Genomic DNA, 25,092 nt, shown 5'->3' with positions numbered 1-25,092 from the left:
TTTTTTTTTAGGGTTGCCAGTACTATAATACAAAAATGGCGGCAAATTGAAATCTTGCGTCCTTTTTGGGACACCCTTTATTATTTATTCTGTGGTTGTATTTAAGGACCATAGTTACCTGTTTTTACGGTACAAATTTCGTCGGCCGTCACTTCAGCGCTCGGCGTTGAGCAGGTACGGCACGACGTCGTCGATGCTGACGTCACCGACGAATCCTGAAAGTAACAAAAATGTATGGTAAGGATCGTTTTTAGGGTTGTGTATAGTCAACTAGGAGCCATTAGTGTTGCCGTCTGTCTGTCTATCACACTGACAAAACGCTTTTTTGTGGGCGCCCATCATGGGGTCAATCGGATGAGAAACCTTATCAGTTTTTATTTACGATTTTTCAATAAATTGTCAATAAGCAACTACAAAAAAAAATCGGTGTTATAATACCTGCTGGGCTAGCACATGATTGGCGCGACAGTATCTCTACCCATCCCTCTATTATTAACATAGAAAAAGACGGGTAGTCTCTCGCCGCGAGATACTGTCGCGCCAATCATGTGCTAGGCCTACTGGTCGGGCTAAGAGAGTTAAGACCCGTAGAGGGGGACAGCTTGACATATTTGTTTGTTTATTTGTTTATTCATTAAATATGTACAGCAAACTTTTCACTATATCTAATTATACATTTTAATTGAAGCCAGCGTTTAAAGACATAGTGTGCAGTAACATCCCAAAAAGACCGGGGCCTGTGCTAGGGCTAGATACAATATGAAAGCATTTGTTCTCAAGTTGAAACGGGAACGCTTCGCTCGCGCTTCGATCTCGCTCGGCTACATACCAGGGATGTTGCGGATGCAGATTTTTTGACATCCGCGGATGCGGATGCGGATATTTGAAGGCTCACATCCGCGGATGCGGATGCGGATGCGGATGCGGATGCGGATGTCAAGATTAGGTACTTAGAAAACGTCAAATATTACATTTTTAGTATTTTTTTATTAAAAAAAACGAAACTTTTAGTATTTGAGCAAGAATATAGGATAGGTGCGTTATATTTAATAAACAGTAATTTCGCCGATTTTTCTGGATCTAGACGATTTCGTTATAGGTAATGACAAAATTACCTAGCACTTACGCCGCCGCTAAGATGTTCCTGTACCGACTTGTTCGACATCCGCATCCGCATAAGCTCCGCATCGATTTTATGCGGATGCGGATGCAGATGCGGATGTTGAAAATAATGCGGAAGTTCCGCGGTTGCGGATGCGGATGCGGATGTTCGCAACATCCCTGCTACATACCCACAAAGAACACGTCCTCTAGGAAGGGCCCCGGGAATGCGCGCAGCACGGGCAGCTGCAGCAGCAGCGTGGCGCAGCGCTCTTCGTCCGCGGAGCAGAGCGCCCGCAGCGAGCGCAGCGCGGAGCCCTGCTTCCATCTCGCTCGGTTACATACCCACAAAGAACACGTCCTCTAGGAAGGGCCCCGGGAATGCGCGCAGCACGGGCAGCTGCAGCAGCAGCGTGGCGCAGCGCTCTTCGTCCGCGGAGCAGAGCGCCCGCAGCGAGCGCAGCGCGGAGCCCTGCTTCCATCTCGCTCGGTTACATACCCACAAAGAACACGTCCTCTAGGAAGGGCCCCGGGAATGCGCGCAGCACGGGCAGCTGCAGCAGCAGCGTGGCGCAGCGCTCTTCGTCCGCGGAGCAGAGCGCCCGCAGCGAGCGCAGCGCGGAGCCCTGCTTCCATCTCGCTCGGCTACATACCCACAAAGAACACGTCCTCGAGGAAGGGCCCCGGGAAGGCGCGCAGCACGGGCAGCTGCAGCAGCAGCGTGGCGCAGCGCTCTTCGTCCGCGGAGCAGAGCGCGCGCAGCGAGCGCAGCGCGGAGCCCTGCAGCTCGCGGAGCTTCTTGCTCAGGAAGTCCGGGGCGCCGTCTGTGGACAAATATATCGGATCCCTTTGTTTGACATAATTATTGAAAGTCATAATGTAATGATTGTCAAATTATCACCGCGACGACGACGCAACGGAGCCACGCTAGGGTTTGCTCCCGGGAAATACCGGTACCGAAAGTACCGGGAATTCCCGGGATTTAGAGCCAAGCGAAGAACCGGGATTTCAAAATTATAATCCCGGTACTCCCGGGATTTTCGGGACTAAAATTTCCGGTACAATATTTGACTGCTTTCTGTTACTTAGCATGAAATATCATGTTTTATAAACAAAATAAATATATTTTATCAATCTAAGGCTGATGGTCAGTGATCGGAATTGGTAGTGCCATTTCACGGGACTTCGGTGCGTAAGCTTAGTATGGATATACCTTTTCACCCCGGGATTTCATATTACCTACTTCAATTAAAGACATGCCAAAAAATATTTTTGTGAAAAAAACCGGCCAAGTGCGAGTCGGACTCGCGTTCCAAGGGTTCCGTACATTAAGTCCGACTCACGCTTGACTGCACATTTCTAATAGGTTTTCCTGTCATCTATAGGTAAAGAACTATTTTGTGTATTTTTTTCAAAAGTTTAGTTAGACCCAGTAGTTTCGGAGATAAGGGGGGGGTGGAATGGTCATTTATTGCCTATTTTCTTGAATAACTGCTAAATTATTAATCCTAAAATTATAACTGAAATCCTTACAATGAGCTCTTTCATTTGATATGTAACACGATATAGTTTGAAAAACTTTATTTTTTAATTTTCTCATTTACCCCCAAAAATGGCCTCCATATTTAAAATTCACTTATTTACGTTACACGTCCATCTTTGGGTCACAAACTTACATATGTGTGCCAAATTCCAACTTAATTGGTCCAGTAGTTTCGGAGAAAATGGGCTGTGACAGACGGACGGACAGACAGACGCACGAGTGATCCTATTAGGGTTTCGTTTTTTCCTTTTGAGGTACGGAACCCTAAAAATGAGAGTCTTGGAATCCCGAGTCTTGTCCATGTTAAGTACAATGTTTGAGGTCATTTACCCCAAATGGCACTGCCTATTCCGATCATTGCTGATGGTAATACTTTTACGGCTGACCACTACATTAAAATAAATTAAAAAAAAAAGTCAATGGGTTTGGCAATGCCGACAATATAAAATTGCGTAATTTGATACTTTAAGGAGTTTAAGGGCATAAATGTTTGTACGATAAATAATTTTATACGAACAATTAGTTATTTCATATTTGTATACTAACTAGAAGCAAAAATAGAGACAATTTTGTAATTAATAAAATACTACTTTTAATTCAAATTCAAACACGGTACTTATAAGAAACTCACAAATGATAATGATATTTTAAATGAATTAATAATTCTGGCTGAATAATTTCTTGATTTGTCGTATTGATAGTTCTGTTATTATATGTTCGAAGGTCCACAGCCCATTTTGAACGCATGCGAAAATTATCAATTTTTTTTATCCTTTTTCACAAAACGTCTTACATATTAAAAAAAATGATGATATTACTGAGCCACAATTCAGTTTTTGCCAATCAACAAAGATAGTAAAAATATCATGTAGTTTAGGAAAAAAAAAACAAATTGACTTAAAGAGTGACTTAAAGACACATATTATGGTACAAAAGAAGTATGTACCTTCACTGTGCTACTTTTTTTATTGTTTTAAGAAAAATTCGTGGTCGTTTTACACTTTTTTTTACTGAAAATTGATGTGAAAACTTATTTTTGAAGGCAGTCCCGAAAGTACCGAAAATACCGGGAAATCCCGGTTCCATTTTTGTCCGGTACCGAAAATCCTGGTTCTTTTAAACAGTACCGGTTCTGCAATTCCTAAGCCACGCTGTTATGTCGTCGCCAAAATCTAACATTTAATTTGTTATTCTTGTTTTGTAGTTTCACAGTGCATTGGTTTTACTGTAATGCTGTGTCACTTATTTGAGTAATAAATAAATTAGTCATGATTCTGAAACCGTTAACTTTTCAGGATTTTCGTAAGGTTATCCTACAGATAGGTTAGGTTAGGTTTGTTTTATGGCAATCCTGAAAAAGTTACGCGTTGCTGAGAAAACCAAATTACGACTAACGAATTACCTATTCGCACGTGTATCGTACAATGTTTTACAGTACATATTGCTCTTTAAATTTCGACATAGGCACGTATTGTGCTAATTACCGCACTAGGGCGGTAAAGTAGCACTAGCTACTGTAAAATACTATATTTTTTACCTGGTGAAAACAGGCACAGCGCTCGGAGATGCGCATGTTCCCTCTCGCTCACACGCAGCTGCTCCATATTGCCGATGTATTGTTGCAAGCGAGTCAGCATGCTGCTCACTTCGGACACTCGCTCGTCTGAATAGTCCGCTGTGGTAATCTGTAAACCAGGGATCGGATACCGGTATTTTTTGTATGGGAACGGAAACGGTATTTTTTCGTTCTTTGCTAATTACTTCATTTCTAATTGGGCAATCTAATAATATGAAGTCGTTACCTAAACACACAACTGAGTCCTACATTTCGAGTATAAAATAATTCGAAAAATATTTTTCGAACCATAACCATATAACCATATGGTTATTTCGATGTTTTTGCAAAAAACCGGTTCCGATCCCTGCTGTAAACAAAATGTTTACACCACATTTTATTGTAATTATACGCGATATAATCCGTTTTATTTATTTATTTAAACTTCATTGCACAAAAGAATAACTTAATGTACAAAAGGCGAACTTAATGCCATGAGGCATTCTCTACCAGTCAACCTTAAGGCCAAGCAGAAAATATTGTAGTATTGTTGTCCGTTTTCATTGTTTTATTTCAACAATTTTTTAGGGTTCCGTACCCAAAGGGTTAAAACCCTATTACTAAGACTCCACTGTCCTTCTGTCTGTCTGTCACCAGGCTGTATCTCATGAACCGTGATAGACAGTTGAAATTTTATAACAACGAATACTAAAAAGTACGGAACCCTCGACGGGCGAGTCCGACTCGCATTCGTCCGGTATTTTAGTTTTACTTGTCCGTATCGCCTCCTCACATGGCGACCGTGACAGGATCAACTAACCTACTGATCTAGTTTAGAATTACCTCGGCGCCGCGTTCTCGCTCGCACTCAGTATTGCCGGCTCGCTCGCGCAGCACGGCCTGCAGGTGCGCGACCATCTGCGGCAGTAATGCAGTCAGCTGCAATGCGGACGACAACTTGGCTAGTCCTAGTACGAATAGCTCAGGCCAGCATTTCTTGAGCAAGGTCACTTGGATCTCGAATCTGTAATATACAGATAATTAATATCTATCAAGCACACACGCACGCATATACAAGCAAGAACGCCCACACGCTCACGCATGCACGTACAAGCACACACACAAGCGAGCAAGCACGCGAACACACGCTTACGCACACACTGTATGGGCGAGCGTGCTAGCACGCACACACATTCACGCAAACTAAGTTTTTCTTTTTTTTGCGCCGTTGCACGGTGGGCTGGCCTTAGGCCATAACTCAAAAAAACGCATGTGGTATTTTTTGGTTTCCAATGACTGAATAAGAATATATATATATTAGCTAATAAGTGTACTTTTATCAGGTATAAATAGATCCCGCATAACTAATTACTTTCATTCTCTAACAATCCTTGAAAGTTAACGCAACTCCCGTTTGTACGCGCTCTCTTATCAAAGGCTCATTAAGTGAGCGTCATTAGTAGTGAATTCCTGAGGCGATAGTGATTTTAGTGATTATTATTAATATGGAGCTTAAAGAATCACGTATGTTTCACTAAAAATATATTTATAATAATAGGTCTACGAGGTAACAAAAAGTCATACAAACAGGATTAGAATATTTTGTTTACTTAAACTTCTAGTTATATTCACAATGAATTATAACATTGAAAATAGTATTGTTTTGAAGCTTGATATCTCTAGATTAACGGCCATAAAAGATTATATGCAGACGCCTGCGGGTTTGATAGTTAAAAGACTGCTACGCTTGGGTAAGCGAACGCGTAGCAAGCTCTACGAAAATATTACGAATGACAATTCACCTTTTTTTTCTTTTTTTCAGATGATATGTACATCGCATCATTTACAAGAGGATTTATATTCGAACAATGGTTACCTACGAGTGGTTCCGATATTGAAAGACGTCGTCAAGTGCTACAATATTTAATACAAATGGTACCAAATGCAGAAAAAGTGGATACAAGTAATTTGAATAACGTCATCAAGTATATTTGCAATCGAATCGTGGTTTTTTGGAAATCTTCTGGGAGAAAAAAGTGTGCAGTTCTCAAGACACATGCGGACTGGTTCAGTGAGAAGCAAAATGTAAATCTGCCAAAAGTGAACAAAAAGGCGTTAATTGTTGATTTGGAGCAACCATCTTCATCGGGCCCTTTGGGAGCCTCGACTGCAGCCGAAGGACGGCCAAAAAAAGATTTTTCGGCTTGTAGTAAGCGGTCAAAGCGTAGAAGATTGGCAGCTCTGGCTTCATTTGATGAATCAGCAGTTAGTGATCTGACGAAAACAACTAGTTTCGAGACCCATGAAGTAAATCCTGACGATGTGTTATCTCTCCTCACTGAAGCTAAGCTAACAAAACACCAATACCTGTTGCTTCGTACTTTTATTAATTCTCGGGTTAATCCCATTTTGCCTTCGTATGGTAAAGTAATTGATGCAAAAAAAAAAGTGTTATCCAGATAATACACCGTGTTTTTTTGATTTCCGTTAAATTCGAGGGTGCCTTCCTGAGATTAAATCAAGTAACTTTCTCAAAGACACCGATATTCTAATTAACTCCATTTCGGAGATAATCAATAATTTATTTTTTTGCTATAAGGCCGCTACAAGCGTGTACACTTGCCTTAGGGCCGGTTTACATATTGATTAGTATTTAGAATGAGTTCATACATTTGCTACTAAACTTAAGTACAATCTCGGTCGATCGATGTTCGAAATGACATTGATATGTCACAGATTTCAATTGTTTGGTTGAGTTAAATGTAATGCCCTAAAATAAATTACTTTTTAAACATATTTTTTTTTGTAAAAAAAGCAAAAAAAAAAATTTTTTTTTATAATTAACTATGCCATTTAGTTCTCTTAAACGTACTTAACCATACCCCGAAGTTAACGGAATTCAATAAAAACACGGTGTATAATAATTACCGAATCTACAGCTGAGGTAGAATTGCAAAGCTTGTTGGATCACACAGCTTCTCGTATCATCGAATTTCAAAAAAAAGTGATAGCAGCTATACCTGAAGATTCGATGGGTGATGTGAGCATATATTATACGAAATAAAAGTTTTTTTACTGATTTTCTGTTATAAGTAACATACACATTTAAGGACTTACTAACTTTAATTCTACATGTATTAATCTGCATTTTTGGTTAGCTTTTATTTATCTATGCTTGTCTGTTAGCATAATAGGTATATTATAATATTATACATAAACATATTTTATTAATGTATTAGTATTGAAATGTAAATAATGTTAATTAACATAGATATTTAAGTATTAACTTTTTTATTATTAAGAGAATGACTTTTTTGTTAGAATTTATGAATATATTTTGCATGCAATATACCCACCCTAACACGTTTTTTTTAATATACTACCTACTTAATAATTGTATTTAAAGAAAAAGTAGAAGAAATCAGGAAAAATCATAAAATATTAGTTATGGCCGCCTTCCCTTGGCGCGCAGCCCACCGTGCGTTGATACAGTACGGTCTATGTCTACCGTCTCCAATTATCCCTCAATTGCTCAAAGGTTAACTGGAAGATATCCCTTAAAGGGATAAGTTCGCCTTTGTACTAATGACGAATGTTATTTTTCCTGTTTTGTTTTGATTTTTGTACAATAAAGTATTTTATTACTATTTTATTATATTATCTGGAAGCGCTGGTGGCCTAGCGGTAAGAGCGTGCGACTTGCAATCCGGAGGTCGCGGGTTCGAACCCCGGCCCGTACCAATGAGTTTTTCGGAACTTATGCACGATATATCATTTGATATTTACCAGTCGCTTTTCGGTGAAGGAAAACATCGTGAGGAAACCGGACTAATTCCAATACGGGCCTAGTTTACCCTCTGGGTTGGAAGGTCAGATGGCAGTCGCTTTCGTAAAAACTAGTGCCCACGCCAATTACTGGGATTAGTTGCCAAGCGGACCCCAGGCTCCCATGAGCAGTGGCAAAATGCCGGGACAACGCGAGGAAGAAGAAAGTATTTTACTACTACTACAACACTCACGCACACACACGCGCGTACTCACACATATACACACGCGAGCACTCACGCTCACGCAAGCGCACACACTCATGTAAACTTACGGTAAAGCCCTCGCAGCGGGTATAGCCAGTAACCAACGACTAATGGCTGCCAACAATCTAGCCCCCGCTTCACACAGGGTTATTCCCACTAGTTACCACCAAGTTGTTACCAGTGGTAACTACTGGGAATTTTTTTCCCACCTTTTACCACTGGTAACTACTGGGAAAAATTATTCCCAGTAGTTACCACCAACTCGGTTTAGTGGTAACTACTGGGAATTTTTATTCCCAGTAGTTACCACCAAAACTTTGTTAAAGTTAAATACTAATAAAAACAGTATAAATAGTATAGTATAAATATCGAGTGATTTAATAAATAATTGTTAGTCGATTAGTGTTTTAGTAAACTGCCTTAAAAGTGACCAAAAATATAGTTAAACAGTTTAACCGGTACTAGTACAAAAACTATAATATATGTAAGAATAAATTTAATAATCCATTTAGATTATTTTTTAAGTGATTTTATTAGGTAATTCAAAATCACTCTGTATTTATACTCTTACTATTTATACTGTTTTTATTAGTATTTAACTCTAACACAATTTTGGTGGTAACTACTGGGAATAAAAATTCCCAGTAGTTACCACTAAGCCGAGTTGGTGGTAACTACTGGGAATAATTTTTCCCAGTAGTTACCAGTGGTAAAAGGTGGGAAAAAAATTCCCAGTAGTTACCACTGGTAACAACTTGGTGGTAACTAGTGGGAATAACCCCTTCACACACAGCATGCAGTCTCAGATGAGGCGGGGCGCCTCCAGGAAGTGCCATGTGTAGTGTCAGGGATTCTGGGGTTCAGAGGACTGCTGAAGGATGCAGCACCGTATAAAATAGTACTTACGGTAAAGCTCTCGCAGCGGGTATAGCCAGCAACCAACGACTAATGGCTGCCAACAACCTAGCCCCCGCTTCACACACAGCATGCAGTCTTAGATGAGGCGGGGCACCTCCAGGTAGTGTCATGTGTAGTGTCAGGGACTCTGGGGTTGAGAGGACCGCTGAAAAATGCAGCACTGTATAAAATAGTACTTACGGTAAAGCCCTCGCGGCGGGTATAGCCAGCAACCAACGACTAATGGCTGCCAACAACCTAGCCCCCGCTTCACACACAGCATGCAGTCTTAGATGAGGCGGGGTACCTCCAGGGAGTGCCATGTGTAGTGTCAGGGATTCTGGGGTTGAGAGGACCGCTGAAGGATGCAGCACCGTATAAAATAGTACTTACGGTAAAGCCCTCGCAGCGGGTATAGCCAGTAACCAACGGCTAATGGCTGCCAACAATCTAGCCCCCGCTTCACACACAGCATGCAGTCTTAGATGAGGCGGGGCACCTCCAGGTAGTGTCATGTGTAGTGTCAGGGATTCTGGGGTTGAGAGGACCGCTGACGGGTCCACCACTGAAAAACAAGGAAACTGTAGATAAAGGAATACTAATACAGTAAAATTGAGGTTTGAGAGTTGAGCAGTAGTAAAGTGCATTTAAAATAGTACATTTCAATGCAAGTGTGAAAAGTGTGTTATTATTTACGAGTCCCGAGATGTCTTTTATGAGCCGTAGCTGAATAGTTTGCGCGAGAGACACTTCCAAAGTGGTAAAATGTGTGTCCCCCCCCCTGTAACTTCTAAAATAAGAGAATGATAAAACTAAAAAAAATATATGATGTACATTACCATGCAAACTTCCACCGAAAATTGGTTTGAACGAGATCTAGTAAGTAGTTTTTTTTTAATACGTCATAAATCCCCTGAATACGGAACCCTTCATGGGCGAGTCCGACTCGCACTTGGCCGCTTTTTTATAAAAAGTACCGTTGTATTTTATACGACTGTTCAAAAAAGGGCATATTAAAGCATTTGTTTTGGAATGAGTATAGTTGTGTACCTTCGGGCTGCGGAGCGTCTGCTTGCGGCGCGAGCGGCGCCTCCGGGGCCGCGTACGCGGACTGTAAGTATTCGTTGATGGCTCCTGCGGACAAACATGCGGTTACAACTATTTTAATAGTACATTATTGTCGAGGTTCGGAAGTAGCTACTTGCAGGCTGAGGATTCGTTTTAAACGGACGACCTTGGGAGTCCGTTTAATTGAATCCGAAGCCAGCAAGTAGCCTTCCAGCCGAGTCATATATAGTGCTTTTCTCAAAAATGGTGCAAGAAATAGAAATGTTTTACAGAAGCAACCATGGACCTAGAATATTACGGACGGACTGTCACCTAAGACAAACTGTGACACTGCAATGGCGGACGGTTTGAATGTGTGCGTGTAGACGAGTGTTACCATGTCACACAAATTCTCCCCTAATGGTGAAACAATTATTTTTAATATCGTCCTTGTTTTCAAATAAAAAAAACTAGGACAGTTTTACGTTAGACAATAAAAAAAGTGTGCACGTATCTGATATTATAGGTCTTGAAAATGCGCAATATTGCACAATTACTTTGTGCAAACATTATTTTCAATACCTAATGATATTTAGCATCGTAATGAAATCAGTTCGTCATGTTTTTTTTATTTATACATTTAACTTGAAACATATCTGGTTTTCAATAAAAAAAATTATAATACATAACAAACCAACGTTAACTATCAAACATGCATGTAAGCGTCTAATCTCCTTAGTATCGGGAAATTACCATACCGACCTAGTTTGAAATGCACAATCAATAATTTAACCATTTACCTAAATGATCTCTTAATACATAATGATTTAATAAGAAGGGTATCAATTACCCTACTTTCGGGAAATTACCCTATTCATGTTACTGGTCACACTCCTGTTTTGCAGTTTGATAATTTATAAACAACAAATTATCGTGATTTTACGTACTAAGTGACTTTTTTTTCTTTCGATCGGTACAATTCTAGCAGGATTTAACTACGCATGCCGGCATATTTTATATTTTTCTTCGACATGTTTACTTCAATGACGTTTCGATTCGTCTGACGGTAAACTGGTGGATGTGGGCTGTCAATGTGTGTGTGTCACTCGTAAATACTATGAAACTGGTGGATGTTGGAATCACAGTTGTGTTGTAAGCGAAACTCTGTCCGTAATATTCTAGGTCCATGGAAGCAACGTTCAAATTTTCACAGAAAAAGGTAAAACCATTAAAAAGATTTACTTGCCGCCTTTGAAAAAAAAAAAGTGTATTTTTCTGCTGAAAATACGCCAACTTATTTGAGACACCTAAATAGTCGCGGTACCAACATTAAACCTGTAACAGACTATCGCACCGCACCGCACCTTAGAGTGTCGCACCCATAAGTGAGAGCGAGAAAGAGATATCTGTTTCTCGCTCTCACTTATGAGTGCGACGCTCCAAGGTCGCGGTGCGGTGCGATAGTCTGTTACAGGCTTTATAATAATAAGTGCTGATCATCTGTTTGGCTGTTTAAGGGACCTATGTCTTCATTTGATATGGCCATTTAAAGTTTTAAAAAGTTTGGAACTCGTTAAATAATGGAATTTGTATGCGACATTGCAGTCCCGAAATCGAGACTGCAATGTTTTTAACTTTTTAATTTTTTGAATGACCATAAACTACGCATTTCGCGACCTATTTTTTAACCGGCAACGTCGACTTTGGAGTCCATTTTTGAGAAAAAGGTAATAACACACTACCATGATGTAAATCTACCCTAACGATTTTTTCAGTCTCCATTTCAGCTTGGACAAAAATGCTTTAGTATGTCCAATTGTCCATTGACGTATATCTCAACACGGGCTTTACGGGCACTAAAAATGGCACTAGTTCAGCGGTGTCACTTATGAATTAGCCAATCGTGCAGTCTAACGCAACTAGCTGCGACCAATCGCGCGCGGTGTCACACCGCTGTACTGGTGCCATTCATGCCCCATTCTTGTTGCCCGTAAGGCCAGTCCTAAGATATACGTCAAAGAGTATGTCTGTATCGCTTCTCTTATACGGTTTGCATTTTTCAACCGATTCAAGTAAAATTTTGTGGCCAGATTAGATAATTAGGTACCTATACAGATTTTTTTGTCGATTCAGTACTTTCGAAATTTCAGCTCACAGAGACAAGTACGCTAAATTTCATATTTATTTTGCAGGAACCAAACAAATGGGCAGAATAAATAATAGTACTAGGTACAGAAGATTCACTCTCTAACAAAACGCGTCTATTACGACAGATATGACAAGTGCGAGCAGGCGTCCGTTCCGTAGCGGTGCACGGCAACTACTATGGCTAGACACCAAAATTGGTGTGGGCCGCATGTACTTGTAGGTACTTGTAGCGACGCGACGAAATCGCGGAGTGAGCCACGCCTGGCCTTACCAATTGCGTTTTCAGGCCTAAAAATTGTGCGCTGAAATAGTTAAAATAACTCACCGAATTGTCCCATCTTGAAGAGGTTCTTGGCGAGTTGAGTCTGCAGGAGCAGCTGCTGGCGGCGCGCGCCTTCCATGTCGCCCGCGCCCAGGTAACTAGGCACTGCACCAATACAATACGGTTGTTGACACATTAATTTTATAACTAAATCTAGCTAAATAGATAGAAAATGAGCAATTTGTCACAATACATTGGAAACATTAAAAAAAAATGGGAATAATAAAAATCGACTTGGCGGGGGCACTGCCGTGCCCCCCCGATTTACAAGCCCTTACAGTTTAAAAAAAAAATTAAATTTCCATATAGGAAAAAAGAATGGTACCATTCGATTCCTAACATTTTATTAAAAAAACCGGCCAAGTGGCAGTCGGACTCGCGTTCCAAGGGTTCCGTACATTAAGTCCGACTCACGTTTGACTGCACATTTTCCTGTCATCTATAGGTAAAGAACTATTTTGTGTATTTTTTCAAAATTTTAGAGTAGTTTCGGAGATAAGGGGGGGGGGGGGGAGGGAATGGTCATTTTTTGCCTATTTTCTTGAATAACTGCTAAACTATTTATCCTAAAATTGCCAAATTTCAACTAATTGGTCCAGTAGTTTCGGAGAAAATAGGCTGTGACAGACGGACGGACAGTCAGTAGCACGAGTGATCCTATTAGGGTTCCGTTTTTTCCTTTTGAGGTACGGAACCCTAAAAATATTGTATCGCAACAATATACGTAAACACCTTTCCTTGTTTTCCTTACATCGAAACGGCTTCTAATGTTACATGGTGACGTCACAATGTATTGCCATTTTGTATTGCTTTAATTTAAGACATTGGGTCCCATACAGACTTTTGATCCTCCTGTTTTGATTCTCAAAACAAACCTGATCGACTGATACCATTCATAAAAAAAAGTCAAATATCCTATACATTAAATCAGCGGTCGGCAATCTTTTAGCAGCCAAGGGCCACATAGTAGTTAACGAAGTTGACGCGGGCCGCACTTTGTTAATATTTATGACTTTTTCAGACATTGTCGTTTGTCAATATTTCATACAAAATAGCCAGACGGCTCGCGGCCCGCGGCCCGCGGGTTGTCGACCGCTGCATTAAATCAATACAATAAGCTAGTCGCTTATAAAAATATTATACACGGACATTATTTCCAAAATATATCACCCTCAGGTTATTACGGCAAACATTTTTACGCAATCAACTAGGAGCCCTAAAAAGGTCGAATGATGTGTTACATGATGATGTATTTACCTGGGTTCCCCTTGTTAAAGGCTACGGCGGCGGCGAGCGCGAAGTTGATCGCGGGCGCGGCGGGCGACACCGCGCCGAATTCGCTCGGCTCCTCCTTTGGATTTATCTGTACCACAGAACAAGTAATAGTTCCTCCCTGTATACGTGCAGCCTATGGAGGTTCTATACGCAGCGGGCCTACGGGGCCCTCCGGATCCAATACAATAACGCGTTCCGGGTATTGATGGGGCTGCCTCGTTTCTGCAGCGCATCAGGGATAATAATAATAATAATAAGCGAAGAGTCTCGACCGACATCTTGAGAGACTCTCGCTAGGTGGTTGGATCAAGGGTCAGATGCAGAAGGCGGTGATCTTGGACACGGCGCGGATACTCCGCCGGTTCCTCTCTCTGCGGCCCTGACCACCGGCAGCTTGGGTCTTGCCCCGCTGCTGGCGGCACCCTAGGTTAGGTTTTTTATAATATGTTTATAAGTATTTTGTATTGTTTTTGTAAGTGTTTTTGTATTTTATTTTTATATCCATATTATAAAATAACCTAACTTAAGACCAAAAATAAATAAAGAGAATAATAATAAAATGCTTTATTGCACACTACAAAAGAAATAGTACAAAAGAAAAAAAAAATAAAAATAAGTAAATAAGTAGTAGAAATAGTGCGAAGGGATGTCCGCAGAAGCGCGCGTGGACTGCTTTTATGCGACTATGCGCAAACGATGCACATCCCTGGTGCGCCGGGTGCGCGCCAGCCCCAACGCTATCCTGTGTGTGATAGCGGACAGACTTGACTGCCCGTATATGAGACACTGCTGCGAAATGCATGTTTCCAGCAGTGTATATATATTGTAAATATTGTAATAGTTAATTAGGTACTAACATTAGGAACGTAAGTCTACTAACAAATCTGTATGAGTCCATAGTTGCTCGAAATAAATATTTTTCATTTCATTCATTTCATTCAATAGTATTATAATACAGAACGGCCACGCACCGCCCCGCCCCTATTCGGATTACCTCGCCCGCGACAGGCCGCGACATGAATGTGTGCGTAAGTCGCTCTACTGAGATTCCGTCAGGATTCCGTCAGAAACTCAATGACGCGTGTACAGACGTGCCGCGCACACATATAAACGCAAATCATTTTTGATGTATGGCGTGTCCGCCCTGTGTCTGTACACAACGTGTTTACATTATAAACTGATATATGGGGCATTATCTATGAAAAGGGACCTTATTGTCGATGGCGCTTACGCCGCACAGCGTCGCGCGGCATTATATTTATATCGGAGCATCTTTAATAATGGCGTAAGCGCCATCGATAATAAGGTCCCTTTTCATAGATAACGTCACATATATCACTATATAGTATAAAACAAAGTCGCTTCCCGCTGTCTGTCCCTATGTATGCTTAGATCTTTAAAACTACACAACGGATTTTGATGCGGCTTTTTTAATAGATAGTGATTCAAGAGGAAGGTTTATGTATAATTTGTTAACCCGTGCGAAGTCGGGGCGGGTCGCTAGTGTGATATAAAAAAGATCACGAACGACAGAGAGAAATAGAGGGAAAAATCAAGCTGTGAAGACCTCAAGTAATGGGAAAAGTTAATCAGAGAAACAAGGATTTAGGATAAGAAATTAATTAAAAGTTGCATTTAAAAGCTGTATATTGCCTTGAAAATCCTCTCACAATATTTAAATTATATCATCACTAGCGACCCGCCCCGTCTTCGCACGGGTTAACAAATTATACATACACGTTATCTATTCAAAAAAACCGCGTCGAAATCTGTTGCGTAGTTTTAAAGATCTAAGCATACATAGGGACAGGCAGACAGCGGGAAGCGACTTTGTTTTATACTATGTAGTGATTTTGGACTATTCTACTGAATTACTGAAATCTTTATGGCAGTGGGCAGTTACTGACAACCTACATCTAAAGTCGTTTTTGTTGAAATATTTCAACGTTTTACAGTACATATGGCACTTTAAAGTTTCGACATACGCACGAAAAGTGCTATTTTACGCACTAGTGCGGAAAAGTAGCCCCATATGTACTGTAATATAGTTATTTTCGATACAAGTGCGAAAAAGAGGAAATTCGAAACGAGTGGCGATAAATTAAAACACGACCGAAGGGAGTGTTTTAAATCGACACGAGTTGCGAATTACCTATTCGCACGTGTATCGAACAACGTTTTACAGTACATATGGCACTTTAAAGTTTCGACATACGCACGAAAAGTGCTATTTTACGCACTAGTGCGGAAAAGAAACCCCATATGTACTGTAAACACTTTTTTTTTTCTTTTTTTAGTTTTTTTTTTTTTATACCACATAGGTGGCAAACAAGCATACGGGCCGCCTGATGGTAAGCAGTCACCGTAGCCTATGGACGCCTGCAACTCCAGAGGTGTTACATGCGCGTTGCCGACCTAATTTATAACACGTTTATCAATACAGTCAGTTCCTTGATTTTAAATAGTTTAAAAAAATTACCTGTCCCTGCTGGCCAGCCAATCCCAGCAGCTTGCTGTACGCCTGCCGCTCGTGGAGACCGTCGCCGCGCTCTGGCTTCACCTTGTCCACGATCGGCTTCCTCTCATGCTGAACCGCTGTCGGTACAAAGCAAGAATTACTGCCCATCAGATTATCTTTTATAACTGGACTTATAGATCATAGAAATTATAGACAGACATAAATAAATAAATAAGCCTTTTATTTTTCTCATTTTTTTACATGCAGTATAACATTTCATTTACATGCAACAAAAAAAAAATATTTTACATTTTCATTTTTATCCATATACAATTATTATTTATTCAAAATATAATTATTAAACATCTCTTATTATTTCAGAAAATATTTTATGAAATCTTAATTTTTATTTTTATTTTTATAATTTAATATATGTCTAAGGTTCAATTTATTTTTATCAATTTAGTTATTGGTATATATTTATTTGTAATGAGAACCCCTCTGTAGGGTAAAGGCCTTTACCCATAGACAGACATAGGAGAAAAAAAAATCTTTCGCGATTATTTCATAGGTAAGTAAAAGTCATGAATAATGCTTAAGACTACTCTAGAGCTTGAAAAATACTGGTAATTTTTTTTACAGCATGTTATTGGTTGTTTGTAAAGACCCTCGGTTCGCTCGGGCTTTACCTTAACTAAGATTGGCTTCCTCTCATGCTGAACCACTGTTGCTAGTCGAAGATTTAAATTTATGAGTTTTATGACACATTTCGTCCCTTGTCAGTGACAATCAATATGAAAGTCGCTAGAGACTTCATACTATTGTCACTGTGACAACGTAATGGGTCCGAAATTAAAATCTTTGACTGTACAAAGCAAGAAGGACTGCCCATCAGATAATGTTTTGATATTAGTACTTATATCTAGAATATATGTCAATTAATATGCTGTATGTACTCACTCCACGATACAAAGGGTCAGAGCTCAGAACGAACAATTTGCAAAATTACCCCCTGTCCCTTCCCATTTTTTTAAAATTGCATTTCTATATCTAAGTAAAGAGAAACTTTCACTAACAGAACATTTTGTGAGAGGGGGCTTTTAACCTTTTGGACGCCAATGACCGATATATCCGCACCGTAGGTTCAACGCCAAAGACCGATTAATCGGTCACAGACCACAGAGTAACATAGACCTACGTGCATATGCATAAAGTTCAATTTCAGTTTTGGGGGCTGAACGGGGCTGTCGCTGTCTTGTAAATACTCACAGTCACTTCGCATCCTGCAGGCGAGGCATTTCTGCAGCCTGTAGTACTGGCAGCGGTTACGGTGGATCTTGGTCACCTCGCAGTTCATGCTGCCCCGGCATTGGTAGCCCAGCTCCTACATACAAGTGACTTCTGGCCTAGGTCACCTTGTAAATAAATACTCACAGTCACTTCGCATCCCGCAGGCGAGGCATTTCTGCAGCCTGCAGTATTGGCAGTGGTTCCGGTGGTGCTTGGTCACCTCGCAGTTCATGCTGCCCCGGCATTGGTAGCCCAGCTCCTACATACAAGTGACTTCTGGCCTAGGTCACCTTGTAAATAAATACTCACAGTCACTTCGCATCCCGCAGGCGAGGCATTTCTGCAGCCTGCAGTACTGGCAGCGGTTCCGGTGGTGCTTGGTCACTTCGCAGTTCATGCTGCCCTGGCATTGGTAGCCAGAGTTGGGCATTAATCGATTAACTTTTTATTCGAATAAAAAAGTTAATCGTCAAATTTTAATCGCGATTAATTTAATCGCGATATATTAGTCGACCTAACATACGATTGAAATTGAATTAATCTGCATATTAATCGAATAAATTTTCGATTAAATCTCGATTGAAAGTTGACAGTGGGTCATTATTGTACGTAAAAAAAAAGCCTTGCGTGCAGTGCAGATGGCAGCCAAACACTTTGTCATAAAAGTCGAGATGGGTGTAGATTTATCGGTTTTAGGGAGTGCCGGTTTCGAGAATGATGACAGTTTTGGAATCCAACATGTCTGCCGCGCACTTTGACATAAAAGTCGTCATTGGTGACGTTTTATAGGTTTCAGGTAGTGCAGAATTTGAAAATGATGACAGTTTTGGAATCCAACATGTCTGCCGTGCACTTTGACATAAAAGTCGTCATGGGTGTCGTTTTATAGGTTTCAGGGAGTCCAGAATTCGAAAATGATGACAGTTTTGGAATCCAACACGTCTGCCGTGCACTTTGACATAAAAGTCGTCATGGGTGTCGTTTTATAGGTTTCAGGGAGAGCAGAATTCGAAAATGATGACAGTTTTGGAATCCAACATGTATGCCGTGCACTTCTACACTCATTCTGCACTCCCTGAAATCTATAAAACCACATCCATGACGACTTTTATGTCAAAGTACACGGCAGACATGTTGGATTCCAAAACTGTCATCATTTTCGAATTCTGCACTCCCTGAAACCTATAAAACGACACCCATGACGATTTTTATGTCAAAGTGCACGGCAGACATGTTGGATTCCAAAACTGTCATCATTTTCGAATTCTGCACTCCCTGAAACCTATAAAACGACACCTATGACGACTTTTATGTCAAAGTGCGCGGCAGACATGTTGGATTCCAAAACTGTCATCATTTTCGAATTCTGCACTCCCAGAAACCTGTAAAACGACACCTATGACGACTTTGATGTCAAAGTGCGCGGCAGACATGTTGGATTCCAAAACTGTCATCATTTTCGAATTCTGGACTCCCTGAAACCTATAAAACCACACCCATGACGACTTTTATGTCAAAGTGCACGGCAGACATGTTGGATTCCAAAACTGTCATCATTTTCGAATTCTGGACTCCCTGAAAGCTATAATACGACACCCATGACGACTTTTATGTCAAAGTGCACGGCAGACATGTTGGATTCCAAAACTGTCATCATTTTCAAATTCTGCACTCCCTGAAACCTATAAAACGACACCAATGATGACTTTTATGTCAAAGTGCACGGCAGACATGTTGGATTCCAAAACTGTCATCATTTTCGAATTCTGCACTCCCTGAAACCTATAAAACGACACCTCTGACGACTTTTATGTCAAAGTGCGCGGCAGACATGTTGGATTCCAAAACTGTCATCATTTTCGATTTCTGCACTCCCTGAAACCTGTAAAACGACACCTATGACGACTATTATCTCAAAGTGCGCGGCAGACATGTTGGATTCCAAAACTGTCATCATTTTCGAATTCTGGACTCACTGAAACCTATAAAACGACACCCATGACGACTTTTATGTCAAAGTGCACGGCAGACATGTTGGATTCCAAAACTGTCATCATTTTCGAATTCTGCACTCCCTGAAACCTATAAAACCACACCCATGACAACTTTTATGTCAAAGTGCACGGCAGACATGTTGGATTCCAAAACTGTCATCATTTTCGAATTCTGCACTCCCTGAAAGCTATAAAACGACACCCATGACGACTTTTATGTCAAAGTGCACGGCAGACATGTTGGATTCCAAAACTGTCATCATTTTCGAATTCTGGACTCCCTGAAAGCTATAAAACGACACCCATGACGACTTTTATGTCAAAGTGCACGGCAGACATGTTGGATTCCAAAACTGTCATCATTTTCAAATTCTGCACTCCCTGAAACCTATAAAACGACACCAATGACGACTTTTATGTCAAAGTGCGCGGCAGACATGTTGGATTCCAAAACTGTCATCATTTTCGAATTCTGGACTCCCTGAAACCTATAAAACGACACCCATGACGACTTTTATGTCAAAGTGCACGGCAGACATGTTGGATTCCGAAAATGTCATCATTTTCGAATTCTGCACTCCCTGAAACCTATAAAACCACACCCATGACAACTTTTACGTCAAAGTGCACGGCAGACATGTTGGATTCCAAAACTGTCATCATTTTCGAATTCTGCACTCCCTGAAAGCTATAAAACGACACCCATGACGACTTTTATGTCAAAGTGCACGGCAGACATGTTGGATTCCAAAACTGTCATCATTTTCGAATTCTGGACTCCCTGAAACCTATAAAACGACACCCATGACGACTTTTATGTCAAAGTGCACGGCAGACATGTTGGATTCCGAAAATGACATCATTTTCGAATTCTGCACTCCCTGAAACCTATAAAACCACACCCATGACGACTTTTATGTCAAAGTGCACGGCAGACATGTTGGATTCCAAAACTGTCATCATTTTCGAATTCTGGACTCCCTGAAAGCTATAAAACGACACCCATGACGACTTTTATGTCAAAGTGCACGGCAGATATGTTGGATTCCAAAACTGTCATCATTTTCGAATTCTGCACTCCCTGAAACCTATAAAACGACACCCATGACGACTTTTATGTCAAAGTGCACGGCAGACATGTTTGATTCCAAAACTGTCATCATTTTCGTATTCTGGACTCCCTGAAACCTATAAAACGACACCCATGACGACTTTTATGTCAAAGTGCACGGCAGACATGTTGTATTCCAAAATGGTCATCATTTTCGAATTCTGCACTCCCTGAAACCTATAAAACGACACCCATGACGACTTTTATGTCAAAGTGCACGACAGACATTTCGGATTCCAAAATGGTCATCATTTTCGAATTCTGCACTCCCTGAAACCTATAAAACAACAAAGACCTTATTACAAAAGGCATAAGGTCCACCGATGTACAGTTAATAGTGTGGGCGATGGTTCCTAAAATTAATCGAGAGAAAATTAGTCGAATAATTATTCGAATGAAAAAATTAATCGCGGAAATTAGTCGACGATTAATTTAATCGCGACTAGGGCTTGCAATTCGAATATTCGAATATTCGAATTTGTCGAATATTCGACCTGTTTTGATATTCGAATATTCGGCCGCTCAGGTTTCGAATATTCGAATATTTTTTATTACTATAAAAAAATCTATGTCATCCGCTGTAGTTACAGTTTCTGTGTGTTTTACGGGTATTTACAGTGAATGAGGAACGGTAGGTACCCAAATACGAAGGAAATAATATTTTTACTGTATTCCTCTCGATAGACTTCGTGAATACACTGAAACCTAACTCAATTTAAAAGAAAACGAAATCAAAAAGTATGTTATTTTTATGGTGCGTAAGTTTTAAGTTAAAGGGTCATTCTGTTTATTCAGTACAAGCGTACGTTAAGCGAATTTTTGAAGTCTAAACCTTGCCACATCGCAATTCTCAAATTTAATCATACCAAACCTGCAACTTGGTAATCTAACCATGCACCTTTAGCTGACGAATAATCCACCCAGTACTCAACTAACTTTTTCCCTTAAATATTCCAATATTATACAATATGTATAATTAGCCGACCATTAGGAATAATAACTTGCCAAAACAAATAAAGTCAATAAAGTTTCAAAATACAATGAAATTAAAGGCATTTTTACAGGCCTCTGAGTGATTACAATTTAATTTAAATCGGAAAATAATTACCTACTAAAAAAATATCTTACATACCTAGGTGTTTGCATGGTTAAAGTTATATTATTTCACGCAACGACGCATTTATAATAAGTTTTATATTAAATACGTCTAATTTTGGCGTTTTACTTGTTTTTATAAATGTAGGCATCTTATAAATAGTAGGATGATAAAATCTAGTCAATTAAGTGGATTTCTGCCAAATATCCTTAGTTTTAGCAATATGTGAAAAAAGCTTTTGAATAAAACGATAATAAACCGATTTCTCGTTCCTTTTCTTATTTTTTATAATATTCGAATAATTATTCGAATATTCGAATACGTCGTCAGAAAAAGTCGAATATTCGAATATCTGAAAGTTTCGAATATTTGCAAGCCCTAATCGCGACTAATGTTAATCGAAGCTCTTCGAATAAAACTAATTAATCGCCACTTTTAATCGTCGCTCGCGATTAAATCGGTTAATTTTAATCGTTAATCGTTATTCGAATAAATTTTGCCCAACTCTGTTGGTAGCCCAGCTTCTATATACAAGTGACTTTTGGCCTAGGTCACCTTGTAAATACTCACAGTCACTTCGCATCCCGCAGGCGAGGCATTTCTGCAGCCTGCAGTACTGGCAGTGGTTCCGGTGGTGCTTGGTCACCTCGCAGTTCATGCTGCCCCGGCATTGGTAGCCCAGCTCCTATATACAAGTGACTTCTGGCCTAGGTCACCTTGTAAATACTCACAGTCACTTCGCATCCCGCAGGCGAGGCATTTCTGCAGCCTGCAGTACTGGCAGCGGTTCCGGTGGTGCTTGGTCACCTCACAGTTCATGCTGCCCCGGCATTGGTAGCCCAGCTCCTACATACAAGTGACTTTTGGCCTAGGTCACCTTGTAAATACTCACAGTCACTTCGCATCCCGCAGGCGAGACATTTCTGCAGCCTGCAGTACTGGCAGCAGTTCCGGTGGTGCTTGGTCACAGTTCATGCTGCCCCAGTATTGGTAGCCCAGCTCCTATATACAAGTGACTTTTGGCCTAGGTCACCTTGTAAATACTCACAGTCACCTGCAGTACTGGCAGCGGTTACGGTGGTGCTTGGTCACCTCGCAGTTCATGCTGCCCCGGCACTGGTAGCCCAGCTCCTATATACAAGTGACTTTTGGCCTGGGTCACCTTGTATATACTCACAGTCACTTCGCATCCCGCAGGCGAGGCATTTCTGCAGCCTGCAGTACTGGCAGCGGTTCCGGTGGTGCTTGGTCACCTCACAGTTCATGCTGCCCCAGCATTGGTAGCCCAGCTCCTATATACAAGTGACTTTTGGCCTGGGTCACCTTGTATATACTCACAGTCACTTCGCATCCCGCAGGCGAGGCATTTCTGCAGCCTGCAGTACTGGCAGCGGTTCCGGTGGTGCTTGGTCACCTCACAGTTCATGCTGCCCCAGCATTGGTAGCCCAGCTTCTATATACAAGTGACTTGTGGCCTAGGTCACCTTGTAAATACTCACAGTCACTTCGCATCCCGCAGGCGAGGCATTTCTGCAGCCTGCAGTACTGGCAGCGGTTCCGGTGGTGCTTGGTCACCTCACAGTTCATGCTGCCCCGGCACTGGTAGCCCAGCTTCTTGCGGATGCTCCGTTTGAAGAAGCCTTTGCAACCTGGTAACATCAAACATTTATTCAGCAAATAGGCCACAAGGGCACTTTTTTACACACCAACATGGAATTAACATACAAGCAAATAAAAAAACGGATAATTTTTCTAGTTATTATCGTTTTTTGCAATTTTTTTATTAGGTTATTATCAAATCGATAATTATCAGGCATAAAAATCACGATAACTATCATTGATTGATTGAAGAGAATTTGTATGTATGTATGTAAACTTTATTGTACATAAGACAGGTTAAGAATTATCCTTTCGAACCCTGATTAAAATGGTTAGTATGAATATTGAGGAGCAAACCTTCACAGCTGATGGCTCCATAGTGCCTCCCAGATGCTCTATCACCACAGACAATGCAGAGCTCTAATCCGCCGACTTCACTGCCGCCGAATTTCATCTCCATCTGGTCCTGACCATCCATACTGCAACAATATAATATGAGGATTAGATTCGATTTTTGGATCTGCAATGGGGTTGGCAACTGTCAAAGGTTTCCATAGATGGTGCCATCATAGCTTGCCCCTGGGCAGGGCTGGCATCCAGGGCAATAAAAAACAAAAATTTGACACAATTCTAGGGATTGACAGGGCAAGTTATGATGGCACCATCTGCTAAATACTTTGAATAGCCAGCCCCATTGTGGGTCTTCAAAACACCAAACGTAATAGCATTTAACAGACAGAACACTCTAATCAACTACATATGTATAACTACCCAAATTAATCATACAATTAATCATCATAGTTATATGTAAGTAAATAAATTTAACTCACTTAGTCTTACCTACCAGGTCACTTCAAATGCAACAATGAAATTCCAATCCAAATATTCCAAATCCAAAAATGCAACAAACTGTTTCAAGCAATATGGTACAATTTCAATACCTGTTTACCAAAACATGTTTATCAAAATGCTACACATTTGAACCTTGATATTAATCAATTGGCAAGCAATGTGAAGAAACATCAAGATTAGCCGAAATGACCACGCGAAAGTAAAACTATGGTGCGCTCGACAAAAAAAAACAAAAAAAAATACAAATATTTACTCTTAATGGGCACCTTTCACTCGCTCATATGCATGGTATTTTAACCTTTGCGACTACGTGGGCGGAAATAAATACAATGAACTTCTCAAGGTATCTAGTAAAAACAAGACGCCCTGACCACTGAAGTGAGGAGAGCGAGAATGGAGTCATCCATAACGTGATGTATACAGTTATTTGAAGGAGCACTTACTTTTTTACGCGGACGGAGATTTTAACTTTCTTTAGAAAACACAAGCTTGATGGTGTTTTCTGGCCACGTACTACTTATGATAGCGATGCATAGTAACTTTAGAACTGAATATAGACGAATGAAGCGACGATAACGGAACAATAAAAAGAAAATAAAGTTAATTAATGGAGGAGAGAAAGAAATGCACAGAATGGTCAGAATGCACTCAACATTCAACAAAACGTCACAAGATGATGTTTGAGACTTTTAGTTGAGGCATTTATATTTTATATTTTGTTAGTATCGTAATTTTATAAACATGAAAAACTGTACGTAATTAATATTTATTAT

General features: G+C 40.5%; 1 protein-coding gene across 3 annotated transcripts; it reads right to left on the bottom strand.

Annotated features, from left to right (window-relative positions):
• Positions 1-153: 153 nt before the first annotated feature.
• LOC134658385 (orphan steroid hormone receptor 2) lies at positions 154-24,727 on the bottom strand. 3 transcript variants are annotated; one of them, XM_063514068.1, is made up of 12 exons: positions 24,563-24,727; positions 23,825-23,946; positions 23,368-23,517; positions 16,399-16,514; positions 13,902-14,007; positions 12,648-12,749; positions 10,178-10,261; positions 9,521-9,692; positions 5,043-5,223; positions 4,182-4,329; positions 1,755-1,925; positions 154-215 (listed from the first exon to the last, which is right to left on the bottom strand). In XM_063514068.1, exons 2-12 carry the CDS (start codon positions 23,943-23,945, stop codon positions 154-156), a joined length of 1,413 nt encoding a protein of 470 aa, XP_063370138.1. In that variant the 5' UTR covers position 23,946; positions 24,563-24,727. The 3 variants fall into 3 exon arrangements, with proteins under 3 accessions (XP_063370138.1, XP_063370136.1, XP_063370137.1); XM_063514066.1 differs by lacking the exons at positions 23,368-23,517; positions 23,825-23,946; positions 24,563-24,727 and adding an exon at positions 17,812-17,922; XM_063514067.1 differs by lacking the exons at positions 23,368-23,517; positions 23,825-23,946; positions 24,563-24,727 and adding an exon at positions 17,647-17,757.
• Between the last annotated feature and the right edge of the window lie 365 nt (positions 24,728-25,092).

This window comes from Cydia amplana, chromosome 22 (genome assembly GCF_948474715.1).
Source record: "Cydia amplana chromosome 22, ilCydAmpl1.1, whole genome shotgun sequence".
Taxonomy (NCBI): domain Eukaryota; kingdom Metazoa; phylum Arthropoda; class Insecta; order Lepidoptera; family Tortricidae; genus Cydia; species Cydia amplana.
The sequence above is the reverse complement of the archived record's forward strand: the minus strand, read 5'-3'. Positions and strand labels throughout refer to the sequence as shown.